Here is a 27,635-nt window from a genome sequence, read left to right as displayed (position 1 = left end):
GCTTCTGTACAGCAAAAGAAACAATCATTAGAGTCAACTGGCAACCAACAGAATGAAAAAAAATTTTTGCAATCTACCCATCTGACAAAGGCCTACAAAGAACTAAAGAATCTACAAAGGACTACAAAGAACAAAACAGAATCTACAAAGAACTAAACAGATATACAAAAACAAAACAAAACAAAACAAAAAAACCATCCAAAGTGGGTGAAGGATATGAACAGATACTTTTCAAAAGAAAACATATATGAGGCCAACAAACATATGAAAAATGTTCATCACTGATTATTAAAGAAATGCAAATCAAAACCACATTGAGATACCACCTCACGCCAGTTAGAATGGTGCTCATTAAAATCTGGATACCACAGATGCTGGAGAGGATGTGGAGAAATAGGAACACTTTTACACTGTTGGTGGGAGTGTAAACTGGTTCAACCATTGTGGAAGCACCATTGTGTGGTGCTTCCTCAAGGACCTAGAAATAGAAATTCCATTTGACCCAGTAATCCCATTACTGGGTATATATCCAAAGGATTATAAATCATTCTGTTGTAAAGCCACATGCACACGTTATGTTCATAGTGGCACTGTTTACAATAGCAAAGATCTGGAACCAATCTAAATGCCTATCAGTGATAAACTAGACAAGGAAAACATGGCACATATACACCATGGAATACTATGCAGCCATAAAAAAGATGAGTTTGTATCCTTTGTAGGGACATGGATGAATCTGGAAACCATCATTCTCAGCAAACTGACACAAGAACAGAAAATCAAACACCACATGTTCTCACTTATAGGCGGGTAATGAACAATGAGAACACACTGACACAGGGAGAGGAGCATCACACATTGGGGTCCGTTGGAGGGGGCAAGGGAGGACAGCAGGAGGGTGGGGAGGTCCGGGAGGGATAACATGAGGAGAAATACCAGATGTAGGTGACAGGGGGATAGAGGCAGCAAACCATATTGCCATGTGTGTACCTATGCTACAATCCTGCATGATCTGCACAGGTACCCCAAAACCTAAAGTACAATTTAAAAAAAATTAAAAATTAAAAAATTTTAAAAAGAAAATAAATGAAATGTCAGAAAAAGAATTCAAAATAATAATTTAAGAAACCTCATTGAAATTCAAGAGAATACAGATAGGCAATTCAACAAAATCAGGAAAACAACTCATGATTTGAATGAGAAATTCAACGAAGAAATGGATATTTTAAAAAAAGGATAAATCCTAAAGAATTCAATGAATAAAATTTAAAAATATAATTGAGAGATTTAACGATTGAGCAACTAGCTTGATCAAGCTGAAGAAAGAATTTCTGAACTTGAAGACGGAACTTCTGAAATAATACCAGCAGACAAAGAAAGAATAAAAAAGGATGAAGATAGCCTATATCATTTATGAGACATCAATGAGCAAATAAATATTCATAATATGGGCATTCTAGCAAAAGAAGATAAGGGAGAAGGTGAGGAAAACATATTTAATAAATCATAGCAGAGAACTTCTGTCTTGGGAAAGAGATGGAGATCCAGGTCCACGAAGCTCAAATTACCACATAGTTTCAATTCAAATAGTCCTCTTAGAGTTACATTATTGTCAAATTGTCAAAATCCAAAGACACAAAAATTAAAGCAGCAAGAATAAAGCATCAAGTCACATATAAGGGAATGTCCATTTGACTAACAGCATATTTTTCAGCAGAAACCTTGTAGTTCAGGAGAGAATAGGATGCTATATTCAAAATACTGAAAGCAAGTAAGCTTCAGCCAAGAATATTACCCAGCAAAGCTATTTTTCAGAAATGAAGGATAAATTAAATCTTCTGAGACAAACAAAACTCAGGGAATTCATCACCACTAAACTGGTCTTACAAGAAAGGTTCAAGGGAGTCTTATATCTGGAAGTATAAAGGTGATAATCACCATCATAAAAACATAAAAAACTGTAAAATTCCCTGGTAGAACCAATACACAAAGGAGAAAGACAAAGGAATCAAATCCACAGAAAACCCATCTGAGAAAATAAATAATAAGACAAGAAGTAAGAAACAAAAGATATACAAGACAAATAGAAAACAATAAATAAAATGACAGGAGTGATTCCTTACCTATCAATTACCCTGAATGTAAATAAATATCATTCCCAATTAAAAAGATACAGATTGGCTAAATAAAACAAAAAATATGACCCAACTATATGTGGACTACAAGAAACTCATCTCAGCAATAAAGACACACATAGTCTGAAAGTGAAGGGATGGAAAAATACATTTCATGCAAATAGAAACCAAAAGCAAACCAGGAGTAGCTATACTTACATCAGATAAAACAGACATCAAGTTAAAAGCTGTACAAAGAGAAAAACTGCACATTATATAATAATGCACTCCCATATTTACTCCAGCATTATTTACAACAGCCAAGATATGGATCCACAGACAAATGGATAAAGAAATGTGATATATATACACAATGGAATAATATTCTGCCATAAAAAAAGGTTGAATCTTGTCATTTGCAGCAACACGGATGTAACTGGAGTTCATTATGGTAAATAAAATAAGCCAGGCACAGAAAGACAAATATCATATGTTCTCACTCATATGTAGAAACTTAAAAAGTGGATCTCATGGAAGTGGGGAGTAGAATGGTGGTTACCAGAGGCTAGGACGGGAAGTGGGGAGAATGAAAAGAAGTGGGCAAAAGAATAAAAAAAATAGTTAGATAGTAAGAATAAGTTGTGGTATTCAATAGTACAGTAGGAAAATTATAGTTAATAATAACTTAACTATGTAGTTTAAAATTTCCAGAAGAAAAAAACTAGAATGTTCCCAACACAATAAAAAGGTAAATGTTTGAGGTGATAGCCATCCCAATTATCCTGATTTGATCATAACACATTGTATACTTGTATCAAAATATTACATATACCCCCCCAAAGTATGTACAACTATTACATGTCAATAAAAAATTAAATTACCATATGATTCTATTTACATAAAACTGTAGAAAATGCAAACTAATCTAAAGGGACAGAAACCCTACATTTATAATATGAAGAACTCTTTCAAATCAATGGAAAAAAATGACAAGAAATCCGAATACATATATCACAAAAAAGAATATCTACATGGCCAATATATGTGCAAAAAAGTGCTAAACATCATTAATAATCACAGAATTACTAATTATAATTAGGTAACACTACACCCTTTAAGAAATGCTAAAATAAAAATAAACAAGTATAGGTGAAGACATGGATCAACTAAAACTCACACTCCATTAGAAGAAACAAAGATTGGTACAGCCACTTTGGAAATCTGCTAGGCATTACCTATTGAACAGAGACATCACTCACTATCATGAGGGATTGGTTCCAGGAACTCCACATAAACCAAAATCTTTGCACACTCACATCCCACAGTTGGCTGTGTGGAATACACATATATGAAAAGGTGCCCCTCCAAATACGCAGTTTTCATATCCTGCAAATTCTATAGTTTTGACCCACATTGGGTTGAAAAAAATCTGTGTGTAAGTGAACTAGCACAGTTCAAATCCATGTTGTTCGAGAGTCAACTGTTTATGTATCCTTCACAACTCAGAAATTGTATGTGTGTGCACCAAAACACATAGGAAAGAATGTAGCAGCCAAAAAAACTAAAATACAACAAATGTCTACCAACAGAAGCATGGATAAAGTGAGGTCTGTTCACATAATACTATACTGTGCAGCAATGAAAATGAACAACTGGATGAATCTCATAAATATGCTGGTTAATCAAAGAGACAAGCACAAAAAAGTACATAATATATAATCACATCTATATAAAGTTCATCAAAAGCAAAACTAACCTATGGTTATTAGAAATCAAGACAGTGTTGCCTTTTGGGGAGGAGAAAAGTGGGTGTTGATGGAGAAGAGGCATGACCTAGGGTGGTTACCTAAGCGTATTCATTTAGTTATAGTCATTACAATGTGCACTTATCATATGGAACTTTTTTTCTATGTAGTTTATACTTCACTGAAAAAAGTGAGAAAAGTCAATCTGGATATCCAAACGTAAGGAGATTTGATTATGTTAACATGAACCTTTTCTTGATCAGCTTATTACTGAAGAATTTTTTTCTAAGTAATTCCAGATAGCTCATGTTCTAAATATAAAAATGTAATATGATATTTTTATCAATATTTCTCTCCCATAGTTGGTAGCTGAATCCACAGAAAGTAATGCTGTCCAAACAGTATCAAAGACATGGAAAGTCAAGGGCAAGGCCTTCATGATACTGGACATAACACTTGTAAAATACCTGATGAGAAGGATCCTTGGTGTTCCATATGCAAAGTTCATTCCCATCCAAAGGGAAAGCACAGTGCTGCATGCTACAAGCAAGCTGAACATGAGATGCAGACTCCTTGGATTCAACCAGGTATTTCTCTGTAACTATATCACTTACACAGCCACCATTACTTGAGAAAACATCTTGGGAATTTTCCATCTTCAATCTGAAAACAAAAAGTACATACAAGATGACTATAGGTGTCATATTTAATATAGAAAAAAAGTCTATTATCTATTGATAGTTACTAGTGTGACCACACATACATGCCACATCACACCTATTTATTCACCTTTCCTCACCCCAAGAAAAAAGAAGAGAAATTTGCTAAAAACTCTGGAGGTTCCACATTCACAACTGCTCCATGCCTCTCATGGGCTCCATTCCTCTCCTGAAGAGCTGAATGTAAAGTTGGATGAAGAGCTTATTTTTGTGTGTGTTTCATTAGTTTATGCTTTATAAAACATAGCCAGTGAATCACTGATTATAGAACCTATGATAGCTTAACTGTAATTACATAGAGGGTTGTGAAATTGTTGATTAATCTCAGGTTAGCTATGGGAGAGTTCCAGTGACTTCCAGATACCCCTAAAAGCACCAAGAGTCAACACTTTCTCTCAGCTTACAGCACAGCAGGGCTTTTATTGCCTCAGGACACACATTTTATCTTCATCTTCCATTCCTCCCCATATCTGCACCTTGGGGGCTCTTCTCATTCCCCAGGCCTCAGCAGAGGCCCCTGAGAGCTGGTTCCCATCTGCCCCCCATCTCATCCTCCTCCTTCCCAGCACTTCACACCATCTAAAGTGTATACCACAAGAGAATGAGATATGCTTCAAGAGATCCCTGCCATTCTAACTCCATAAGAGACAGTGAATTCACCCACATGTCAACAATATAACTGTTATAGCCAGCATCGGGAAAAGCCAGCGCAAAAAGATTATCTGTAACTAAGGAACTCACACAGAGTCTTCACTCCTAAAAGCACCAAGAATCAAATTAGGCTAAAATAAACATTAAAGTCTGATCCATAAGAGGGAAAAAAAGAAATTTAGATTTTTTAAAAATGCAATAAAAAATAAATTCAAAAACAATTTTAAGTAATAGTCTACCCAAATAAGAAGAAATCAGAAAAGAAATTCTGGTAATGTTTAAAAAAAAAAAAAAAAAAAAACAGGGCTCTATACCACCCCCAAAAGATCATGGTAACTCCCCAGCAATAAAGTCAGACCAAGAAGAAATCTCTGAATTGCCAGAAAAAGAACTCAAAAGGTTGACTATTAAGCTACTCAAGGAGATACCAGAGAAAGCTGAAAACAAACAAAAACTTCAAAAAAAATGCAGGATATGGATTAAAAATGTTACAGGGAAATAGATATCATAAAGAAAAAAAAATCATAACTGGATATGAAAGACACACTTAGGGAAATACAAAATGCAATGGGAAGTTTCCACAAGAGACTAGAACAGGTAGAAGAAAGAACTCCAGAGCTCAAGACAAGGCTTTCAAATTAACCCAATCTGTAAAAGATAAAGAAAACATAATTCTAAAAAAGTGAACAAAGCCTCCAAAAAATTTGGGATTATGTTAAATGACCAAAGGTAGGAATAACTGGTGTTGCTGAGGAAGAAGGGAAATCTAAGTTTGAATAACTTATTTGAGGGAATAATTGAAAACTTACCTAGCCTTGCTAGAGATCTAGACATCCAAAAACAAGAAGCTCAAAGAACCCCTGAGAAATTCATCACAAAAGGATTATCACCTAGGTATAGTCATCTGGTTATCTAAAGTCAGGAAGAATGAAAGAATCTTTATGTTGTACTGAACCGAGCATAGAAATTCAACACCAAGACAAAAGTATGCCAAATTGCAGGGTCTTTATTGCTGGCAGCCATGGAAGAATCGCATCTCTCCAACCTGTGGCCCCGAAAGGAGGGAGTCAAGATCTTTTATACCCGTACAACCACCTCGGGAGTGAGGGTGACGAGTGGGGTTGGGGGTGAGGGGATTCAGACATTCCAAGGACTAGTAGATTCTGTAAATCACCTCCTGGGTGGAGATGAAGGTGAGGGGCTCCGGACATTCCAGTGGATTCCTGGGCGAAGATGAGGGTGAGGGGCTCCAGACATTCTGAGGGCCAGGGGACTTCTGACATTCTGATTGTTACTTAAGTGGTTCACAAAAGTCAAGATAAACATTTGTTTACACACTGTCTGGGTAGGGTGGAAGTTTCAAGTTGCAGGGGCCAAGATGGCATGGGTTTGGACTGCTTGCCTGTCACATTTGACTTACAGAGAGCAGTTCCAACAGCAGTTTCAAAGCCGAGGTATGGTTGTGGTATGCAGGTTTATGGGGCTTTTTACCATGTCACATTTAGAGCTGTGAGACAAAAGCATCACATAAACTATAAAGAAAAACCTATCAGATTAACAGCTGATTTCTAGGCAGAAAATTTACAAGCTAGAAGGGATTGGGGTCATATCTTTAACCCCCTTAAACAAAATAATTGTCAGCTAAGAATTTTGTATCCAGCAAAACTAAGCTTCAGAAATGAAGGAGAGATGAAGTGTTTTTTAGACAGACAAATGCTAAGACAATTTGACACTACCAAGCCAGCACTATAAGAAATGCTAAAGCAAATTCTAAATCTTGAAACAAAACCTTGAAATGCACCAAAAAGAACCTTCTTAAAACATAAATCTCACAGGGCCTATAAACAATAACACAATGAAAAAGGGTATTTAGGCAACATCTAACATAATGAATAGAGCAGTACCTCATATCTCAATACTAACGTTGACCGTAAATGGTCTAAATGTTCCACTCAAAGACACAGAATGGCAGAAAGGATAAAGGTCCACTGATCAAATATCTGGTATCTTCAAGGGACTCACATTAACACACAGGGACTCACATAAACTTAAGGTAAAGGAGAGGAAAAAGATATTTCACACAAATGGAAACAAAAACAAGCAGGAGAAGCTATTCTTGTATCAGAGAAAAAAAGACTTGAAAGCAACAACAGTTAAAAAAAAAGACAAAGGGGGATATTATATAAATGATTAAAAAATTAGTCCAATAGGAAACTATCATAATCCTAATTATATATACACCTAACACAGGAGCTCCCAAATTCATTAAACAATCATGACTAGACCTAAGAAATGACATAGCAACACAATAATACTGAGGAATTTCAACAGTCCACTGACAGCACTAGAAAGGTCAACAAGACAGAAAGTCAACAAAGAAAAAATGGACTTAAACTATGCCATTGAACAAATAAACAACAAATATTTACAGAACATTCTACCAAACAGCTACAGAATACGCATTCCTTTCACCAGCACATGTAATATTCTCCAAGACAGACCATATGATAGGGCACAAAACAAGTCTCAATGTGTTTAAGAAAACTGAAATCACATGAAGCATCCTCCAGAACACAGTAGAATAAAAATGGAAATTAGCTCCAAAAGGAACCCCCAAAACTATGCAAATTCTGCTCCTGAATGATCTTTGGATCAACAATAAACTTGAGATGAAAACAATAAATTTTTAAAAATTTAAAACTTATTTGAACTAAATGATAACAGTAACATAACTTATCACAACCTCTGGGATACAGTACAAGGGGTGCTAAGTGGAAAATTCATAGCATCAAATGCCTACATCAAAAAGTCTGATAGAGCACAAACAGGCAATCTAATGTCATACCTCAAGGAACTAGGGAAACAAGAACAAACCAAACCCAAGCATAGTAAAGAAAAGAAATAACAAAGATAAGAGAACTAAGAAAGAAAAGAAAAGAAAAAGCTGGTACTTTGAAAAGATAAACAAAATTGAAAGACTTAGTGAGATTAACCAATAAAAAAAGAGAGAAGACCCAAATAAGCTCAAATAAAAATAAGTGGGAGATATTATAACTAATACCACAGAAATTCAAAAGATCATTCAAGGCTTCTGTGAACACCTTTATGCACACAAACTGGAACATCTAGAGGAGATGGACAGATTCCTGGAAATACACAACCCTCCTAGACTAAATCAGGAAGATATAGAAACTCTGAACAGAACAATAACAAGCAGTGAGATTGAAACAGTAATTTAAAAAATTACTAGCAAATTTAAGTCCAGGACCAGATAAACTGACAGCCAAATTCTATAAGACATTTAAAGAATTTGTACTAATCCTACCAATACTATTCCAAAAGATTAAGAAGAAATCCTCCCTAAATCATTCTATGAAGCCAGTATTACCCTAATACTAAAATCAGGAAAAAACAACAAAAAAGGAACACTACAGATTAATATCCCTAATGAACATAGACACAAAAATCCTCAACAGAATACTAGCTAACAAAATCCAACAGCATATAAAAAAGACAATACGATATGATCAAATGGGTTTCATAACCACGGATGCATGGATGGTTTAACATTCACAAGTCAATAAACCAGACACATCACATAAACAGAATTAAAAACAAAAATTATATGATTATCTCAATAAATGCAGAAAAGCATTTGACAAAATCCAACATCTTTTTATGATAAAAACCCTGAGCAAAACTGTCATAGAAGGGACATAACTCAAAGCAGTAAAAGCCATCTATGACAAACCCATAGCCAATATCATACTGAATGGTGAAAAGTTGAAAGCATTCCTAAAGAAATAGAACAAGACAAGATGCCCACTTTCACCATTTCTATTCAGCATATTATTGGAAGACCTAGACAAAGCATTCAGACAAGAGAAAGAAATAAAGAGCATCCAAATCAGAAAAGAAGAAGTCAAACTGTCACTGTTCACCAATGATATGATCACATACCTAGAAAATGCTGAAGACTCATCCAAAAAGCTTCTAGATCTGATAAATGAATTCAGCAAATTTTCAGGATACAAAATCAATATACACAAATCAGTAGCACTGCTAAACACCAATAACGACCAAGCTGAGATTCAAATCAAGAACTCAACCCCTTTTACAATAGCTGCAAAAAAATCCACAAAATATTTAGGAATATACCTAACAAAGGAGTCAAAACACCTCCACAAAGAACACTAGAAAACTGCTGAAAGACACCACAAATGACACAAACAAATGGAAACACATCCCATGCTCATGGATGGGTAGAATCAATACTGTGAAAATGACCGTATTGCCAAAAGCCATCTACAGGTTCAATGCAATTCCCATCAAAATACAACCAGCATTCTCATAGAACTAAAAAAAAAAATCCAAAAATTCATATGGAACCAAAAAAGAGCCTGCGTAGCCAAAGCAAGACTAAGCAAAAAGAACCAATCTGGAGGCATCACATTACCCAACTTCAAACGCTTCTACAAGGTCACAGTTATGAAAAGAGCATGATACTGGTATAATAATACATGCATAAACCAATGGAACAGAAGAGAGAATCCAGAAATAGATCCAAATACTTACAGCTAACAGATCTTCAACAAAGCAAACAAAAACATGAAGTGGGGAGGGCCGGGCACGGTGGCTCAAGCCTGTAATCCTAGCACTTTGGGAGGCTGAGGCGGGTGGATCACGAGGTCAAGAAATCAAGACCATCCTGGTCAACATGGTGAAACCCCGTCTCTACTAAAAATACAAGAAATTAGCTGGGCATGGTGGTGCATGCCTGTAATCCCAGCTACTCAGGATGCTGAGGCAGGAGAACTGCTTGAACCCAGGAGGCAGAGGTTGCGGTGAGCCGAGATCGTGCCATTGCACTCCAGCCTGGGTAACAAGAGTGAAACTCTGTCTCAAAAAAAAAAAAAAAAAAAAAAAAACATGAAGTGGGGAAAGAACACTCTATTCAGCAAATGATGCTGGGATAACTGTCAAGCCACATGTAGAAGAATGAAACTGGATCTTCATTTCTCACCTTATACAAAAGTAAACTTAAGCTGGATCAAAGACTTACACCTAAGACCTGAACCATAAACATTCTATAACATCAGAAAACCTCTTCTAGACACTGGCTTAGGTGAAGAGTTCATAACCAAGAACCCAAAAGCAAATGCAACAATAACAAGAATATTAAATAAAAGGACCTAATTAAACTAAAAGGCTTTAGCAGAGAAAAACAAATAATCTGCAGAGTAAACAGGCAACCCACAGGATGGGAGAAAATATTCACAAACTATGCATCTGACCAAGGACTAATATCCAGAATCTATAAGGAACTCCAACAAACCAGCAAGACTTAAAAAAAGAAATACCATCAAAGAGTGGGCAATGGACATCAACAGACAATTCTCAAAAGAAAATATACAAATGGCCAAAAAACATATGAAAAAATTCTCAGCATCACTAATAATCAGGGAAATGCAAATCAAAACCACAATGACATACCACCCTGCTCCTGCAAGAATGGCTATAATTAAGACAATCAAAACATAATAGATGTTGGGATGATGTGATGAAAAGGGAACACTTTTACACTGCAGGTGGGAATGTAAACTAGTACAACCATTATGGAAAATAGTATGAAGATTCCTTAAAGAACTAAAAGAAGAACTACCATTCAATCCAGCAATCCCTCCACTGGGTATCTACCCAGAGAAAAAGAAGTCATTATATGAAAAAGACACTACACATGCATGTTTATAACAGCACGATTTGCAACTGTGAAAATATGGAACCAACCTAAATACCCATCAACCAAGTGGATAAAGAAACTGTGGTATATATACACCATGGAATAGTATTCAGCCATGAAAAGGAATGAACCAATGGCTTTTGTGCAACCTGGATAAAGTTGGAGACCATTATTCTAAGTGAAGTAACTCCAGAATGGAAAACAAGATATCTTAAGTTCTCACTTATAAGCTAAGCTTATGAGAACACAAGGCCTTCAAATGATATAATGGACTTTGGGGACTCTAGGAAGGGTGGGACGGGTGATGGGTGTGAGGGATAAAAGACTACAAATTGGGTGCAGTGTACACTGCTTGGGTGACAGGCTCACCAAAATTTCAGAAATCACCACTAAAGAACTTATTCATGGCCGGGCATGGTGGCTCACACCTGTAATCCCAGCACTTTGGGAGGCCGAGGCGGGTGGATCACGAGGTGAAGAGATGGAGACCATCCTGGTCAACATGGTGAAACCCCGTCTCTACTAAAAATACAAAAAATTAGCTGGGCATGGTGGCTCGTGCCTGTAATCCCAGCTACTAGGGAAGCTGAGGCAGGAGAATTGCCTGAACCCAGGAGGTGGAGGTTGTGGTGAGCCGAGATTGTGCCATTGCACTCCAGCCTGGGTGACAAGAGCAAAACTCCGTCTCAAAAAAAAAAAAAAGAACTTATTCATGTAACCAAAAACGAACTCTTCCTCAAAAACTATTGAAAAAATTTTAAGTTGTTAGGTAACATTTTTCCCCATTTACAGACAGAAAAAAAAAAAAATCAGAGCTTAATAAGTAATAAAACTAGTTAGGAGCTAGAATTCACATTTCCAACTCCTAGTCTACATCCCCACAGCAGCACACACAGGGCTCTGTCCCCACAGCCACATCTGACCTGAGAGCATCAGCAGCAAAGGCCATGTGCTGTGAGGAAGAAAAGGGATGCAGATTCAATGCCTGCTTGAGACTCACTACTGCTCTGACTGGCTCAGCATCCTATCAATGTCACCCAGCCCTAGGTGGCCCAAAACACTGCCAGGAAGAGCCCAGATATCTCCAAAACCTACTTACTCTACTTGTTCTGACTTGAGAACCATTGGGGATGTGCTTCCCCTCAGAACTAAAGGTAGTTTCTGGTTGGCTTTGCCCAAGACATAGGCATAGTTTTCCTTTGCTATGGGCAGTAGGCCATCTCAACCAAATTTCCACCCGTCAGGCTGCCAGAAATCCCCAATTAGGGTGAAAACCTTGTCAAGGCAAAACTACACAAAGAGGCCCACCCTAACTTGACTAATATATGCAGGAATATAATCTTAAATAATGAGAAATAAAGTTTTTTTAATTGTTCAAGGAGAACTAAAGAGATATTTCAGAAATAACAAAAACAAATTTCAGATGGATCTCAAGATACAAAAGAAAATTAAAAATCAAAAACGAATACAAATATACTGAAAAATCTGCAACAAAGAACCTTAATATTTCTAAACTATTATAAAAAATAAGAAAAACTATAACACTTCAATAAACAAAAATGGGAAATAATAATAAGCAATATATTCAAAAAAGAATTAGTACCAGGGCCTACTAAACATAAAAACAATAGTTAACTAACTAGTAATCAAGAAATTGATGATTAGTAAAAAAAAAAAAAGTACCATTTCATTTACCAAATTGGCAAAAACTACATTATAAAATAAAAATACCAGCCAGGCACAGTAGCTAATGCCTGTAATCCCAACATTTTGGGAGGCTGAGGCAGGTGAATCTCCTGAGGTCAGGAGTTCAAGACCTCAAATTTTTTTAAGTTGTTAGGTAACTTTTTTTGTTGTTGACATGATGAAACATTGTCTCTAATAAAAATACAAAAATTAGCCAGGCATGGTGGCAGGCACCTGTAATCCTAGCTACTCAAGAGGCTGAGACAGGAGAATCATCACTTGAACCTGGGAGACAGAGATTACAGTGAGCTGAGATCATGCCACTATACTCCAGCCTAGGTGACAAGAGTGAAACTCTGTCTCAAAAAAAAAAAAGATGGCTGAATAGGAACAGCTTCAGTCTGCAATTCCCTGTGAGAGTGCACCAGAAGACAGGGATCTCTGCATTTCCAACTGAGGTAACAGGTTCATCTCATTGGGAGTGGTTAAACAGTGGGAACAGCCGAAGGTGGGCAGGCCAAAGCAGGGTGGGGCATCACCTCACCCAAGAAGCACAAGGGGCCAGAGAACTCTCTCTCTCAGCCAAGGGAAGCCATTAGGAACTTTTCTGGACACTGGTACTCCAGCTCAGATACTGCACTTTTCCCATGGTCTACACAACCCACAGACCAGCAGATTCCCTCTAGCACCTACAATGCCAGCACCCCAGGTTTCCAGCACAAAACTGGGCAGCCATTTTAGTCAAGTGTTGCCTGGAATGCCAGCAAGACAGAACTACTCATTCCCCTGTAAAAGGCGGCTGAAGCCAGGTAGCCAAGTGAGCTGGCTCGGTGGGCCCCACCCCCATGAAGACTGGCAAGCTAAGATCCACCGGCTTGAAATTCTTGCAGCCAGCACAGCAATCTGAGCTTAACCCGGGAAGTTGGAGCTTGGTCGGGGGAGGGGCGCCCACATTACTGAGGCTCAGGCAGATGGTTTCAATATTGCCTATGTAAACAAAACTGTGGGGAAGTTTACACAGCAACTAGGTGGAGCCCAGCACAGCAGTTCAACGAGGCCTCTGCACCAGACTGTCAGGTAGATTCCCTTCTTGTTGGGCAGGCATCTCTGAAAAAAAAAGATGCAGCAGCCCATCAGGGACTTACAAAGACCCCACATTCCTGGGATAGAGCACCTGTGGGTTCTGCTTCAGCACTTAAATGTCCCTTACTGGCAGCCCTGAAGGGAGAAACAGATCTCCCAGCACACTGCATGAGCTCTGTTAAGGGACAGGCTGCCTTCTGAAGTAGCTCCCTGACCACCCATATATCCTAACTGGGAGTCACATCATACAGAAGAGCTTGGCTGACATCTGGCAGGTACCCTTTTGGGACCAAGCTACCAGAGGAAGGAACAGGCAGCAATCTTTGCTGTTCTGCAGCCCCTGTAGGTGATTCCCAGGCAAGCAGGGTCTGGAGTGGACCTCCAGCAAACTCGAGCAGACCTGCAGCTGAGGGGTGCGACAATTAGAAGGAACACTAACAAATAGAAAGAAATAGCTTCAACATCAATAGAAAGGACATCCACTCAGAAACCCCATCCAAAAGACACCAACTTCAAAGACCAAAGGTAGACAAATCCATGAAGAAAGGAAAGAACCACGGCGAAAACACTGAAATCACCAAAAGCCAAAACACTTCTCCTCCAAGGGATCACAGCCCCTCACCAGCCAGGGAACAAAACTGGATGGAGAATGAGTTTGACGAATTGACAGAAGCAGGCTTCAGAAGGTAAGTAATAACAAACTTCTCCAAGCTAAAGGAGCATGTTCTAACCCAATGCATGGAAACTAAGAACCTTGAAAAAAGGTTAGACGAAATGGTAACTAGAACAACCAGCACAGAGAAGAACATAAACGACTTGATAGAGCTCAAAAACATAGCACAACAACTTCGTAAAGTATATACAAGTTTCTATATCCAAATCAATCAAGCGAAAGAAAGGATATCAGGGATTTAAGATCAACTCAATGAAATAAAGCAAGAAGGCAAAATTACATGAAAAAGAATGAAAAGAAATGAACAAAGCCTCCAGGAAATATGGGATTATGTGAAAAGACCAAATCTACATTTGATCAGTGTACCTGAAAGTGACAGGGAGAATGAAACCCAGTTGGAAAACACTCTTCAGGATATTATCTGGGAGAACTTCCCCAACCTAGCCAATCAGGCCAACATTCAAATACAGAAAATACAGAGAACACCACAAATGTAATCCTTGAGAAGAGCAACTCCCAAGGCACATAAACATCAGATTCACCAGGGTTGAAATGAAGGAAAAAATGCTAAGCGCAGCCAGAAAGAAAGGTCAAGTTACCCACAAAGGGAAGCCCATCAGATTCACAGCACATCTCTCAGCAGAAACTCTACAAGCCGGAAGAGAGTGGAGACCGATATTCAACATCCTAAAAGAAAAGAATTTTCAACCCAGAATTTTATATCTAGCCAAACTAAGCTTCATAAGTGAAGGAGAAATAAAATCCTTTACCAACAAGCAAATGCTGAGAGATTTTGTCACCACCAGTCCTGCCCTACAAGAGCTCCCGAAGGGGCCGGGCGCAGTGGCTCAAGCCTGTAATCCCAGCACTTTGGGAGGCCGAGGCGGGTGGATCACGAGGTCGAGAGATCGAGACCAACCTGGTCAACATGGTGAAACCCCGTCTCTACTAAAAATACAAAAAATTAGCTGGGCATGGTGGCACGTGCCTATAATCCCAGCTACTCAGGAGGCTGAGGCAGGAGAATTGCCTGAACCCAGGAGGCGGAGGTTGCGGTGAGCCGAGATCGCGCCATTGCACTCCAGCCTGGGTAACAAGAGCGAAACTCCGTCTCAAAAAAAAAAAAAAAAAAAAAAAAAAAAAAGAGCTCCTGAAAGAAGCACTAAACATGGAAAAGAACAAGCCACTGCAAAAACAGACCGAACTGTAAAGACCATTGACACTATGAAGGAACTGCATCAACTAATGGGCAAAACAACCAGCTAGCATCAAAATGGCAGGATCACATTCACACATAACAATGTTAACCTTAAATGTAAATTGGCTAAATGCCCCGATCAAAAGACACAGACTGGCAAATTGGATAAAAATCAAGACCCACTGGTGTGCTGTACTCAGGAAACCCATCTCACCTGCAAAGACACATAGGCTCAAAATAAAGGGATGGAGGAAGATTTATCAAGTAAATAGAGAGAAAAAAAAAAAGAGACATTGCAATCCTAGTCTCCAATAAAACAGACTTTAAACCAACAAAGATCAAAAGACAAAAGGCACTACATAATGGTAAAGGGATTCATGCAACAAGAAGAGCTAACTATCCTAAATATATATGCACCCAATATAGGAGCACTCAGATACATAAAACAAGTTCTTCATGACCTACAAAGAGACTTAGACTCCCACACAATAATAGTGGGAGACTTTAACATCCCACTGTCAATACCCGACAGATCAACAAGACAGAAAATTAACAAGGATATCCAGGACTTGAACTCAGATCTGGACCAAGTGGACTTAATAGACATCTACAGAACTATCCACCCCAAACCACAGAATATACATTCTTCTCAGCACCACATTGCACTGATTCTAAAATTGACCACATAATTGAAGTAAAACACTCCTCAGCAAAAGAACAGAAATCAAAACAAACAGTCTCTCAGACCATAGTGCAATAAAATTAGAACTCAGGATTAAGAAACTCACTCAAAACCCCACAACTACATGGAAACTGAACAACCTGCTCCTGAATGACTACTGGATAAATAATGAAATGAAGGCAGAAATAAAGATGTTCTTCAAAACCAATGAGAATGAAGACACAATGTAACAGAATCTCTGGGACACATTTAAAGCAGTGTGTTGAGGGAAATTCATAGCACTAAATGACCAGAGAAGCAAGGAAATATATAAAATTGACACTCTAATGTCACAATTAAAATAACTAGAGGAGCAAGATCAAACAAATTCAAAAGCTAGCAGGAGACAAGAAATAACTAAGATCAGAGCAGAACTGAAGGAGATAGAGACACAAAAAAAAACCCTTCAAAAAAATCAATAAATCCAGGAGCTAGTTTTTTGAAAAGACCACCAAATAGAACGCTAGCCAGACTAATAAAAAAGAAAAGAGAGAAGCAGCAAATAGATGCAATAAAAAATAATAAAAAGGATATCACCACTGATCCCAAAGAAATACAAACTACTATCAGAGATTACTACAAACTCTTCTAAGCAAATAAAACCAGTAAATCTAGAAGAAATGGATAAATTCCTGGACACTTTAACCATTCCAAGAACAAACCAGGAAGAAGTTGAATTCCTGAATACACCAATAACAAGGTCTGAAGTTATGGCAGCAATTGATAGCCTACCAACCAAAAGAAGTCCAGGACCGGATGGGTTCACAGCCAAATTCTACCACAGGTACAAAGAGGAGCTGGTACCATTCCTTCTGGAACTATTCCAAAGAATACAAAAAGAGGGAATCCTCCCTATCTCATTTTAGTAGACCAACATCATCCTGATACCAAAACCTGCCAGAGATGTAACTAAAAAAGAAAATTTTAGGCCAATATCCATGATGAACATTGATGCAAAAATCTTCAATAAAATACCGGCAAACCAAATCCAACAGCATATCAAAAAGCTTATCCATCATGATTAAGTCAGCTTCATCCCAGGGATGCAAGGCTGGTTCAACACCTGCAAATCTATAAATGTAATCCATCACATAAACTGGTTTGAACCAAAGACAAAAACCACGATTATGTCAACAGATGCAGAAAAGGCCTTTGACAAAATTCAAATGCACTTTATGCTAAAAACTCTCAATAAACTAGGCACTGATGTATTGTATCTCAAAATAATAAGAGCTATTTATGACAAACCAACAACCAATATCATACTAAATGGGCAAAAACTGGAAGCATTCCCTTTGAAAACTGGCACAAGACAAGGGTGCCCTCTCTCACCACTCCTATTCAACATAGCATTGGAAGTTCTGGCTAGGACTATCAGGCAAGAGAAAGAAACAAAGGTATTCGAATATGAAGAGAGAATGTCAAACTGTCACTGTTTGCAGATGACATGATTGTATATTTAGAAAACCCCTTCATCTCAGCCCAGAATCTCCTTAAACTGATAAGCAACTTCACCCAAGTCTCAGGTTAAAAAACCAACGTGCAATAATTGCAAGCATTCCTATACACCAATAATAGATAGAGAGCCAAATCATGAGTGAACTCCCATTCACAAATGCTACAAAGAGAATAAAATACCTAGGAATACAACTAACAAGGGATGTGAAGAACCTGTTCAAGGAGAACTACAAACCACTGCTCAAGGAAATAAGAGAGGACACAAACAATGGAAAAACATTCCATGCCAAAAAATCAGTATCATGAAAATGGCCATACTGCCCAAAGTAACTGATATATTCAATGGTATCCCCATCAAGCTACCAATTACTTTCTTCATGGAATTGAAAAAACGACCTTAAACTTCATGTGGAACCAAAAAAATTTCCCACATAGCCAAGAAAATCCTAAGCAAAGAAACAAAGCTGGAGGCATCACGCTACCTTGATTACAAGACTACTGTAATCAAAAAAAGCATGGTACTGGTACCAAAACAGAGATATAGACCAATGGAACAGAACAGAGGCCTCAGAAAGAATGCTACACAATTACAACCAATTGATCTTTGACAAACCTTACAAAAGCAAGCAATGGGGAAAGGATTCCCTATTTAATAAATGGTGTTTGGAAAACTGGCTAGGCATATGCAGAAAGCTGAAACTGGATCCCTTCCTTATATCTTTTACAAAAATTAACTCTAGATGGATTAAAGATTTAAACATGAGACCTAACACCATAAAAACTCTATAAGAAAACCTAAGCAGTGCCATTCAGGACATAGGCATGGGCAAGGACTTCATGACTAAAACACCAAAAGCAATGGCAACAAAAGCCAAAATAGACAAATGGGATCTAACTAAACTTAAAGCTTCTGTACAGCAAAAGAAACTATCAATAGAGTGAACCAGCAACCAACAGAATGGGAAAAAATTTTTGCAATCTACCCATCTGACAAAGGGCTAATATCCAGAATCTACAGAGAACTTAAACAAATTTACAAGAATAAAACAAACCCATCAAAAAGTGGGCAAAGGATATGAACAGACACTTTTCAAAAGAAGACATTTAGGCAGACAACAAACATGAAAAAACACTCATCAACATTGGTCATTAGAGAAATTCAAATCAAAACCACATTTAAATACCACCTCATGCCACTTAGAATGGCGATCATTAAAAAAATCAGGAGACAAAAGATGCTGGAGAGGATGTGGAGAAATAGGAACATTTTTACACTGTTGGTGGGAGTATAAATTAATTCAACCAGTGGAAGACAGTGTGGTGATTCCTCAAGGATCTAGAAATAGAATTATCATTTGACCCAGAAATCCCATTACTGAGTATATACCCAAAGGATTATAAATCATTGTATTATAAAGACACATGCACATGTATGTTTACTGCAGCACTGTTCACAATAGCAAATACTTGGAACCAACCAAAATGCCCATGAATGATAGACTGGATAAAGAAAATGTGGCACATATATACCATGGAATACTATGTATCCATAAAAAAGGATGAGTTCGCCAGGTGCGGTGGCTCAAGCCTGTAATCCCAGCACTTTGGGAGGCCGAGGCGGGTGGATCACAAGGTCAAGAGATCGAGACCATCCTGGTCAACATGGTGAAACCCCGTCTCTACTAAAAATACAAAAAATTAGCTGGGCATGGTGGCATGTGCCTGTAATCCCAGCTATTCAGGAGGCTGAGGCAGGAGAATTGTGTGAACCCAGGAGGCGGAGGTTGCGGTGAGCCGAGATCGCCCCATTGCACTCCAGCCTGGGTAACAAGAGCGAAACTCCATCTAAAAAAATAAATAAATAAATAAAAGGATGAGTTCATGTCCTTTGCAGGAACATGGATGAAACTGGAAACCCATCATTCTCAGCATACTGATACAAGAACAGAAAACCAAACATCACATGTTCTCACTCATAAGTGGGTGTTGAACAATGAGAACACATGGACACAGGGAGGGGAACATCACACACCGGGGCCTGGGGGTGGGGGGCTAGGAAAGGAATAGCAGTGGGTGGGTGTATTGGGAAGGGATAGCATTAGGAGAAATTCCTCATGTAGATGACGGGGCAATGAATACAGTAAACAACCACCATGGCATGTGTATACCTATGGAACAAACCTGCAAGAACTGGACATGTACCCCAGAACTTAAAGTATAATAAATAAATATTTTTAAAAATAAAAAATTAAAATTAAAAAAATAAAAAAGTCAGGAAACAGAGAGGCATGTCGGCTCACACCTGTAATCACAGCACTTTCGGAGGCCAATATGGGTGGATCACGAGGTCAGGAGTTCGAGACCAGCCTGACCAACATGTTGAAACCCAGTCTCTACTAAAAAATAGCCAGACATGGTAGCACATGCCTGTAATCCCATCTACTCAGGAGGTTGAGATAAGAGAATCACTTGAATCTGGGAGGCAGAGGATGTAGCGAGCCAAGACTGTGCAACTGCACTCCAGTCTGCATAACTGGTGACTAGAGTAAGATTCCAACTCAAAAAAAAAAAAAAAAAAAAAAAAAAGTCAGGAAACAACAGATGCCGGTAAGGCTGTGGAGAAATAGGAACGCTTTTACAGTGTTGGTGGGAGTGTAAATTACATCAACCATTGTGGAAGACAGTGTGGCTACTCTTCAATTATCTAGAACCAGAAATACTATTTGACCCAGCAATCCCACTACTGGGCATATACCCAAAGGATTACAAATCATTCTACTATAAAGACACATGCACACATATGTGTTTTACAGCACTACTTACAGTAACAAAGACTTGGAACTAACCCAAATGCCCATGAGTGACAGACTAGATAAAGAAAGTGTGGCACATATACACCATGAAATACTATGCATCCATAAAAAAGAATGAGTTCATGTCCTTTGCAGGAACATGGATGAAGCTGGAAGCCATCATCCTTAGCAAGCTAACACAGAAACAGAAAACCAAATACCACATGTCACTCATAAGTGGGTGATGAACAATGAGAACACACGGACACAGGGAAGAGAACATCATATGCCAGGGCCTATCAGGGGAGTGGTGGGGGAGGAGAGCAAGAGCATTAGAACAAATACCTAATGCAGGCAGTGCTTAAAACCTAGATGACGGGTTGACAGGTGCAGCATACCACCATGGCACATGTATACTGAAGTAACAAACCTGCACTTCTGCTCATGTATCCCAGAACTTAAAGTACATTTTTTTAAAGTGCTACATTAAGAACAACAAAAGTCTATTAAATATTTTTCTAAGATGGTATCTTGCTGCTGCACAGGCTGGACAGCAGTATTATAATCATAGCTCACTGTGGCCTCGAACTCCTGAGCTCATGCTATTAGGGAAACAGGAGCCCAGGAGAGCTACAGTGACCCCATTTTAAAGTCAACTCCAACTTGAGACTAACAAGGCACATTCCTTGCCAGTCACAATCCATGGTCCTAAGATGGTGACAGCTAAGGAACCAGCATGGTAATTCCTGCAAGGACAAGTTCCTGCAACAGAAAGTCCAGATGTCTCAGTACACATAAAAATATATGCTTTCAAGATAAGTATAGTTATGCTTTGAGGTACTTAGGCACTAAAATGTCAAGGATAGTTTTCTTTAAATCAAGGGAATAATAAATTGTGTCATGCTGTCAGCTCATTTGCATGTAGGCACAGCTCAGTTTAGTCTTTACGTAGATAGTATTAAAAACCTTATAAAAAAGATAGTGTGTTCCTCTGCTTGCTTTCTGAGGATTCCCTACTCTGTAACTGAATAGCTTGCAATAAACTATCTCCTCTCACTGTAAAAAAAAAAAAAATACAAAAACATCAATGCACACACATAGAAACATTTCCTCATACACTGCTGGTAAGAGAATAAACTGACATAAACTCTCTGGCAATCAAAAATTCTATTTTTATTCTACAATAATTCTAAACTTATAACAAGTAAATCATTTTACCTTTCCCAAAATGTATTTCTTCAATGTTGTCCATCATAACATTGATTATAATATGAAATGTAGCAACGGTTCTTACACTGAGTGGAACACAAGGCAGATGTCTTAAAAAATGACATTGAAAAATAGGTTTACTTTGTGTCTCAGAAGAGAAAGCAAGCTCAACCTAATCCAACTGAAAGAAAAGGGGGTTAAAATGTAATTTAAAAGTCTGCAAATGTCAGGGCTCAGTGGTTCACACCTGTAATCCCAACGCTTTGGGAGGTCAAGGCAGGCAGATCACCTGAGGTCAGGAGTTGGAGACCAGCCTGAACAATATGGAGAAACCCCTTCTCTACTAAAAATACAAAACAATTAGCTGGGTGTGGCAGCGCATGCCTGTAATCCCAGCTACTCGGAAGGCTGAGGCAGGAGAATCACTTGAACTAGGGATGCGGAGGTTACGGTGAGCTGAGATCGTGCCACTGCATTTCAGCCTGGGCAGCAAGAGTGAAACTCCATCTTTTTTTTTTTTTTTTTTTTGATACAGAGTTTCGCTCTTGTTACCCAGGCTGGAGTGCAATGGCGCGATCTCGGCTCACCACAACCTCCACCTCCTGGGTTCAGGCAATTCTCCTGTCTCAGCCTTCTGAGTAGCTGGGATTACAGGCACCCGCCACCATGCCCAGCTAATTTTTTGTATTTTTAGTAGAGATGGGGTTTCACCTTGTTGACCAGGATGGTCTTGATCTCTTGACCTCATGATCCACTCGCCTCAGCCTCCCAAAGTGCTGGGATTACAGGCTTGAGCCACCGTGCAAAACTCCATCTTAAAAAAAAAAAAAAAGAAAGAAAGAAAAATCTGCACATGATTGGCAACAGCAGCTTCACTGACACAGTCAAGACCAACCCCTGGTCTCCCCCACCCTCAGCTCCTCCTGTCTAGGTGCTGCTCACTGTCCCTTCCTACGTGGTGGCAAAACGACGGCCAGCAGAACATGGGCTCCTGTGTTCCAGGGCACTGGGGAAGAAAGCATCTCTTTCCACTGATCCCTAAACATTTCTCATGAGTTTGGGCCAGTCTGAGACACTTTCTATCTTTGAATTAATCATGTGATCAGAAAGATGAAATGTTGCCACGAGTTGGGCCTGGGACACAAACCTCTCCACTGAGTCCTGACCAGCAGAGGGAGAAGGGTCGTAGCCCAGAGGAAATCCAGGTGCTTTTGCCGAAAGAAGAGGTGGATGCTGAGACAACGAAAATAACAAATCTCTATGCTTGTTTAAATATATACTAATGTTTAGATGTACAAAAATATCAAGAAAGATAAAAACATTAATGAAATAAATATCTACAAATTTAAAACTTCTATTTTTCAAAAGATCATTGGTGCTGGAGCCTAAGAGCAGGGTTTAAACAACTGGACACCACGTTATTTCTGAGCTGAGACCAACAGAAGCCAATATGGGTGGGTTGCTGAAGAGGGATTTGAGGAATCAGGAGTGGCTCCTAGGCTTCTGGCCTGAGCAACAAGAGACCCACTTACTGAGCTGGGGAAGAACATGTTTGGCAGGGGAGAAACATAGATTCTGTTTTGGATACGTTATGTCAAATGCCGAAACAGTTATGGCTTCCTCCAGGCACTGCACCAAAATTTCTTTCAAGTAACTGTGGAAGAAACATACATCTCTAATTCACAGTGTGTCCATTTTAAAGGGTAACACTCAGAAAGCCATCTTGTTTCTCTCACTTTTAAATTATTACAGAGCACCCAGCATTGCCCTTTTGCACCAATTACATAAAACAATATTCATGAGCTGAACAATGAGGAGTCTAAATACCCGAGGGCACGATGGTGACAGAGTTACTCTCTCCCTGAGATGTCCACAGGCTAAACCCCAGAACCTCTGCACACATTAGGCTACATAGCCAAGGGAATTGAGGTTACTTATCAGATGGGCTTCAGAAGAGAGATTATCCTGGATTCTCTGGGCATATTCAGTGCAAATACTTTCACTAACAAAGCTAGAGAGAGAAAAGTTGGGATGATGATGCACCAACCTGACGTGGTCACCAGCTCTCAAGACAGAAGGAGCCAGGAGTCGAGGCCTGTGGTGGCCTCTAGAAGCTGGAAAAGGCACAAAAAGGAGTTTTCCCCAGTTTTCCTTCCTCCTCTGGAAGGAGCCAGCCCCAACAACACCGACTTTAGCACAGTGAGACCCATTTTGGATTTGTGACGTCCAGAACCGTAAGATAATCCATTTGTGCTGTTTTAAATCACCAAATCTGCAGGAATTTGTCACACTACGAACAAACAAATACAAGTGCCTACAAAATGAAAACTGTAGAAATGAAATGACGATAGCCTTCACACATCTACACAGTGATCTGTTTCCTATCGGGACTGAACCCTGAAGCAAGACTAGAACAAGCAATCAACAGCAAGAGTCCAGGGTGACCAAAGGGTTGAGATGGTGCTAGATCTTGGGAAAAATGGTGCACTGAAGCTCTTGAGGAAGAAGTTAAGGTATGGGCAGTTCTGGGGCAAGAGATCACATACACACACACACACAGACACACACAAAATCTCACACACACCTGTACATGAATATGCACACACAGAATCCCACATATGCACTCAAACGTGCACACACATATGCATGCACACATATAAAAAGCTGTCCAATCCAAATGGGTTTAGTGAAAGGTGTGGAGTCAGAGAGCCCAGGGTCTTAGAAGAAAGACAATCCAAAGACCTGGAGACAAATGCCATGCCTGAAGCACAGGACCCCTTCTTGTCTTAAAAACAAAAGCAGAAACAGCAAAAAAATGATCTCCTGACGCCCAGCGCCTGATATCACTGGAATTATTTCCAAAATGTGCTTCAATTTCCTGATGTGTGCATAATAAAAAAATAACACCCATGACTCACTGGTGTTAAGAGTTTACAGAAACAAGGGTATGAAGCCAAGGAGAGAAGAAAGCCTTGTCAGGACACATAAGCCACCTTCAGGAAGAAGCATCAGCCTGCGCTCAGAATCTCTGGGTCTGGCCCCAGTGTGCACAAGCTGACATCCCACCTTCCCAGCTGCCCACACCTCCGTTCCTCAGTGTTCTCGGCTTCAATGCCTACCACTCCTGCTCCATGGCAGGATGGTGCAGACGGGAGTGAGGGAGTGTCTGTACAGGTATAAACATTGTCAGTGACACACTGACTGACACACACACACACACACACACACACACACACACAATACACACACACGTGTCTATGTCCAGGACATGAGTCCAGGGCAGCTAACTGAACCTCACCTGCCCTCCGCCACTGAACAGAGATCAGATGGCCCCTAAAATCATTAGAGTGAAAAGTTATTTTCCTATTTGTCAAAATATTCATTTTTCTATTTCTGTGGTCTGGCAGTTTTCACCAAGCTCTTTCTGCTTCCTCCCTGGAGCCACTAAGAACATGGCAGGACCACATTTCCATCCTCTCTGGAGTCGAGGGCAGCTGTGTATCAAGTTCTGGTCTGGAAAGCACACCACACAGACACAGGCACGGTCCTGTCACAGCCCGTACGCAACCCTTCATGCTGCAGGCAGAGGGTTCCGAAAGCTGAGAAGAGGGGCCATGGAGGAGGCACCCGGCGGCCTGCACTGCTCCCACTAAAAGGTGACCAGGACACCAGGCTGGGCTGTTGTGTAAGCAAGAGAGAAACACTTATTGCACGAAGTTCAGGTCACTTCTGTCAGCCTACCTCGGCTGATGCAGGTACCTTAAAGTAGGAGGCTTTGGTGAAAAGTAGAATGTTGCTTAGTGACTGATGGGGCACAGAAATTCAGGAGGGAAAATCTCAAGACTCATATTATGCAGTGACAAACAAGATGAACTGCAATAAGCTATAATAATGTTTCCTCTACTAATGTGGAAACTGACCACATGCTTACTCATCCTGTAGCCCTACAGGAAATTATTGAAAAGAGTTAAGTGTTGGCAGCATGGAACTGGACTACAGAACTGGCTGATGTGCAAGCGGAATGGACAGGAACAGAAAATGCAGAACATGGGGCCACAGCACTGGGAAAACTGAGTGCCCTGAGAGGCCGCAGGGAGGGACGAAGGACCATCAAGTGATGGCCTTTGAGCAAAGATCTGATCTAGGATGGCTGCCTTCCCACTCAAGCCTTAGTTCCACACAACCTCAGGGTATCAGCCGCCCAGGAGACCAAAAGAAAAGAGGCTTGAACAGTAGACACAAGAAAAACAACAGTGACATCACCCACACACAGAGCTAACAAGATACACACAGACCAGAGGCTGTTACGCTTCTGAGGACACGAGACAGAAGTAATATCAAGCAAAGAACAAAATAAAGGCACACGGGGCTCAGGGTTGACTGCCTGGTCCCCACCGCCATGGCTTCACAAGGGGACTATGGCAGCCCTCCAAGACAGCATCCTAACAGTCACATCAGATGAGATCATGGAGGAAAAAGACCAAGGGTAGAATCAAGGGCTTCAGAAAACAGGCCGGGAACAGTGGCTCACACCAGCAATCCCTGCACTTTGTGAGGTCAAGGCAGAAGGGTAACTTGAGCCCAGGAATTCAAGACCAGCCTGGACAACAACGAGATCCTGTCTCTACAAAAAAAAAAAAAAAAAAAAAAAATTAGCCAGGTGTGGAGGTGCATGCCTGTAGCCCCAGCAGCTGGGGAGGCTGAGGTGGAAGAATGGTTTGAGCCACGGACATTGAAGCTGCAGTCAGGTGTGATTGTGCTACCGTACTTCAACCTGGACAACAAGTGAGATCCTGTCTCAAAGGAAAGAAAGAAAAAGAACAATGGACAAAGGAATTCCTCCTAGACAGCTGAATCAGGATCTAGTTGGGAAACTCCCCCCACGTCCACCCCAGCAAAATTTCAAAACTGCTGTAGACCAGTGTCTGCCATGTGTCTCCCTTTTCCCAAAGGGGAATGGTTACAAAAACCATGGTTACATTTCACTGCTGCATTTTGGTGAGGAGAGCAACTACATTGTCTTCTTAGTCCTGGGCCATGAGGAACCACAGCCAGGCCTGATGTAGAGAAACATGGAATCCTGGGAAATGCTCTGTGTTGCACTGGGCACCCTGACAAAGTGTCCCCCTTGGGGGATCAAGGACGAAGCAGATATTTGGAAGACAGACTAAGGCGAGCGCTGCTCCTTTTTCACTGAGCCACTTCCCTTTCCTTCTAGACACAGAACTAAATCACATTCCTTAGCTTCCCTTGCAATTAGGTGCAGCCATGTGGCTGAGTGCTAGGCCCAGAAATCCCTCCTGCACTGACTCTCTTCTTTCCCCACCCCTGGCTAAATGCAGAGAATTCAGAGGGCCGAAGGAAGAAAACCACAAGATGGAAGAGGTCTTGGCTGCAGCTGTCAGAGAACTGCCCAAAGGAATGGTTTGACTAGAAACAGCTGCATAGGAACCTGTGAGCAAGAAACATGCAACTGTTCTATTGGGGTGAATTGCTACAGCACTTAGCCTACATGCCCTAATATAAATTGTTTAACTTTTTTAAATTACAAAAGCAATACAATGCAAAACATTTAAACAATGAAGAAATAATAAAGTGTCTTATCCCTACCTCCTCTTCCTGCTGTGCCAACCCTAGGAGATAACCAATGTTATGGGATATCCCCAGGGAAATCCATGAATGCACGTGCAAACAAGAAGTCTGGGAGGACAAACTAATTTTTTTAGTGAGATTCTAATGCATCTAAGACTAGGTAAGCACTTCAAGAAAAAGCTGTGGCAAGTGACTGCTAAAGAGACCACTGTCTTCAAAGATAAGTTGGTAAACACAAGACAGTAATCCCAGAT

At 39.9% G+C, this 27,635-nt stretch overlaps 1 protein-coding gene across 1 annotated transcript in view; it reads right to left on the bottom strand.

Moving 5' to 3' along the window:
• Positions 1 to 27,635, bottom strand: part of WDR27 (WD repeat domain 27) — a 233,972-nt gene that overhangs the window by 205,025 nt on the left and 1,312 nt on the right. Inside the window, 1 exon segment of the mRNA XM_010331306.3 lies at positions 4,327 to 4,522. Within this exon segment, the coding sequence (XP_010329608.3) occupies positions 4,327 to 4,522 (196 nt within the window).

The sequence above is a fragment of the Saimiri boliviensis genome, chromosome 4, assembly GCF_048565385.1.
Source record: "Saimiri boliviensis isolate mSaiBol1 chromosome 4, mSaiBol1.pri, whole genome shotgun sequence".
NCBI lineage: Eukaryota > Metazoa > Chordata > Mammalia > Primates > Cebidae > Saimiri > Saimiri boliviensis.
The sequence above is the reverse complement of the archived record's forward strand: the minus strand, read 5'-3'. Positions and strand labels throughout refer to the sequence as shown.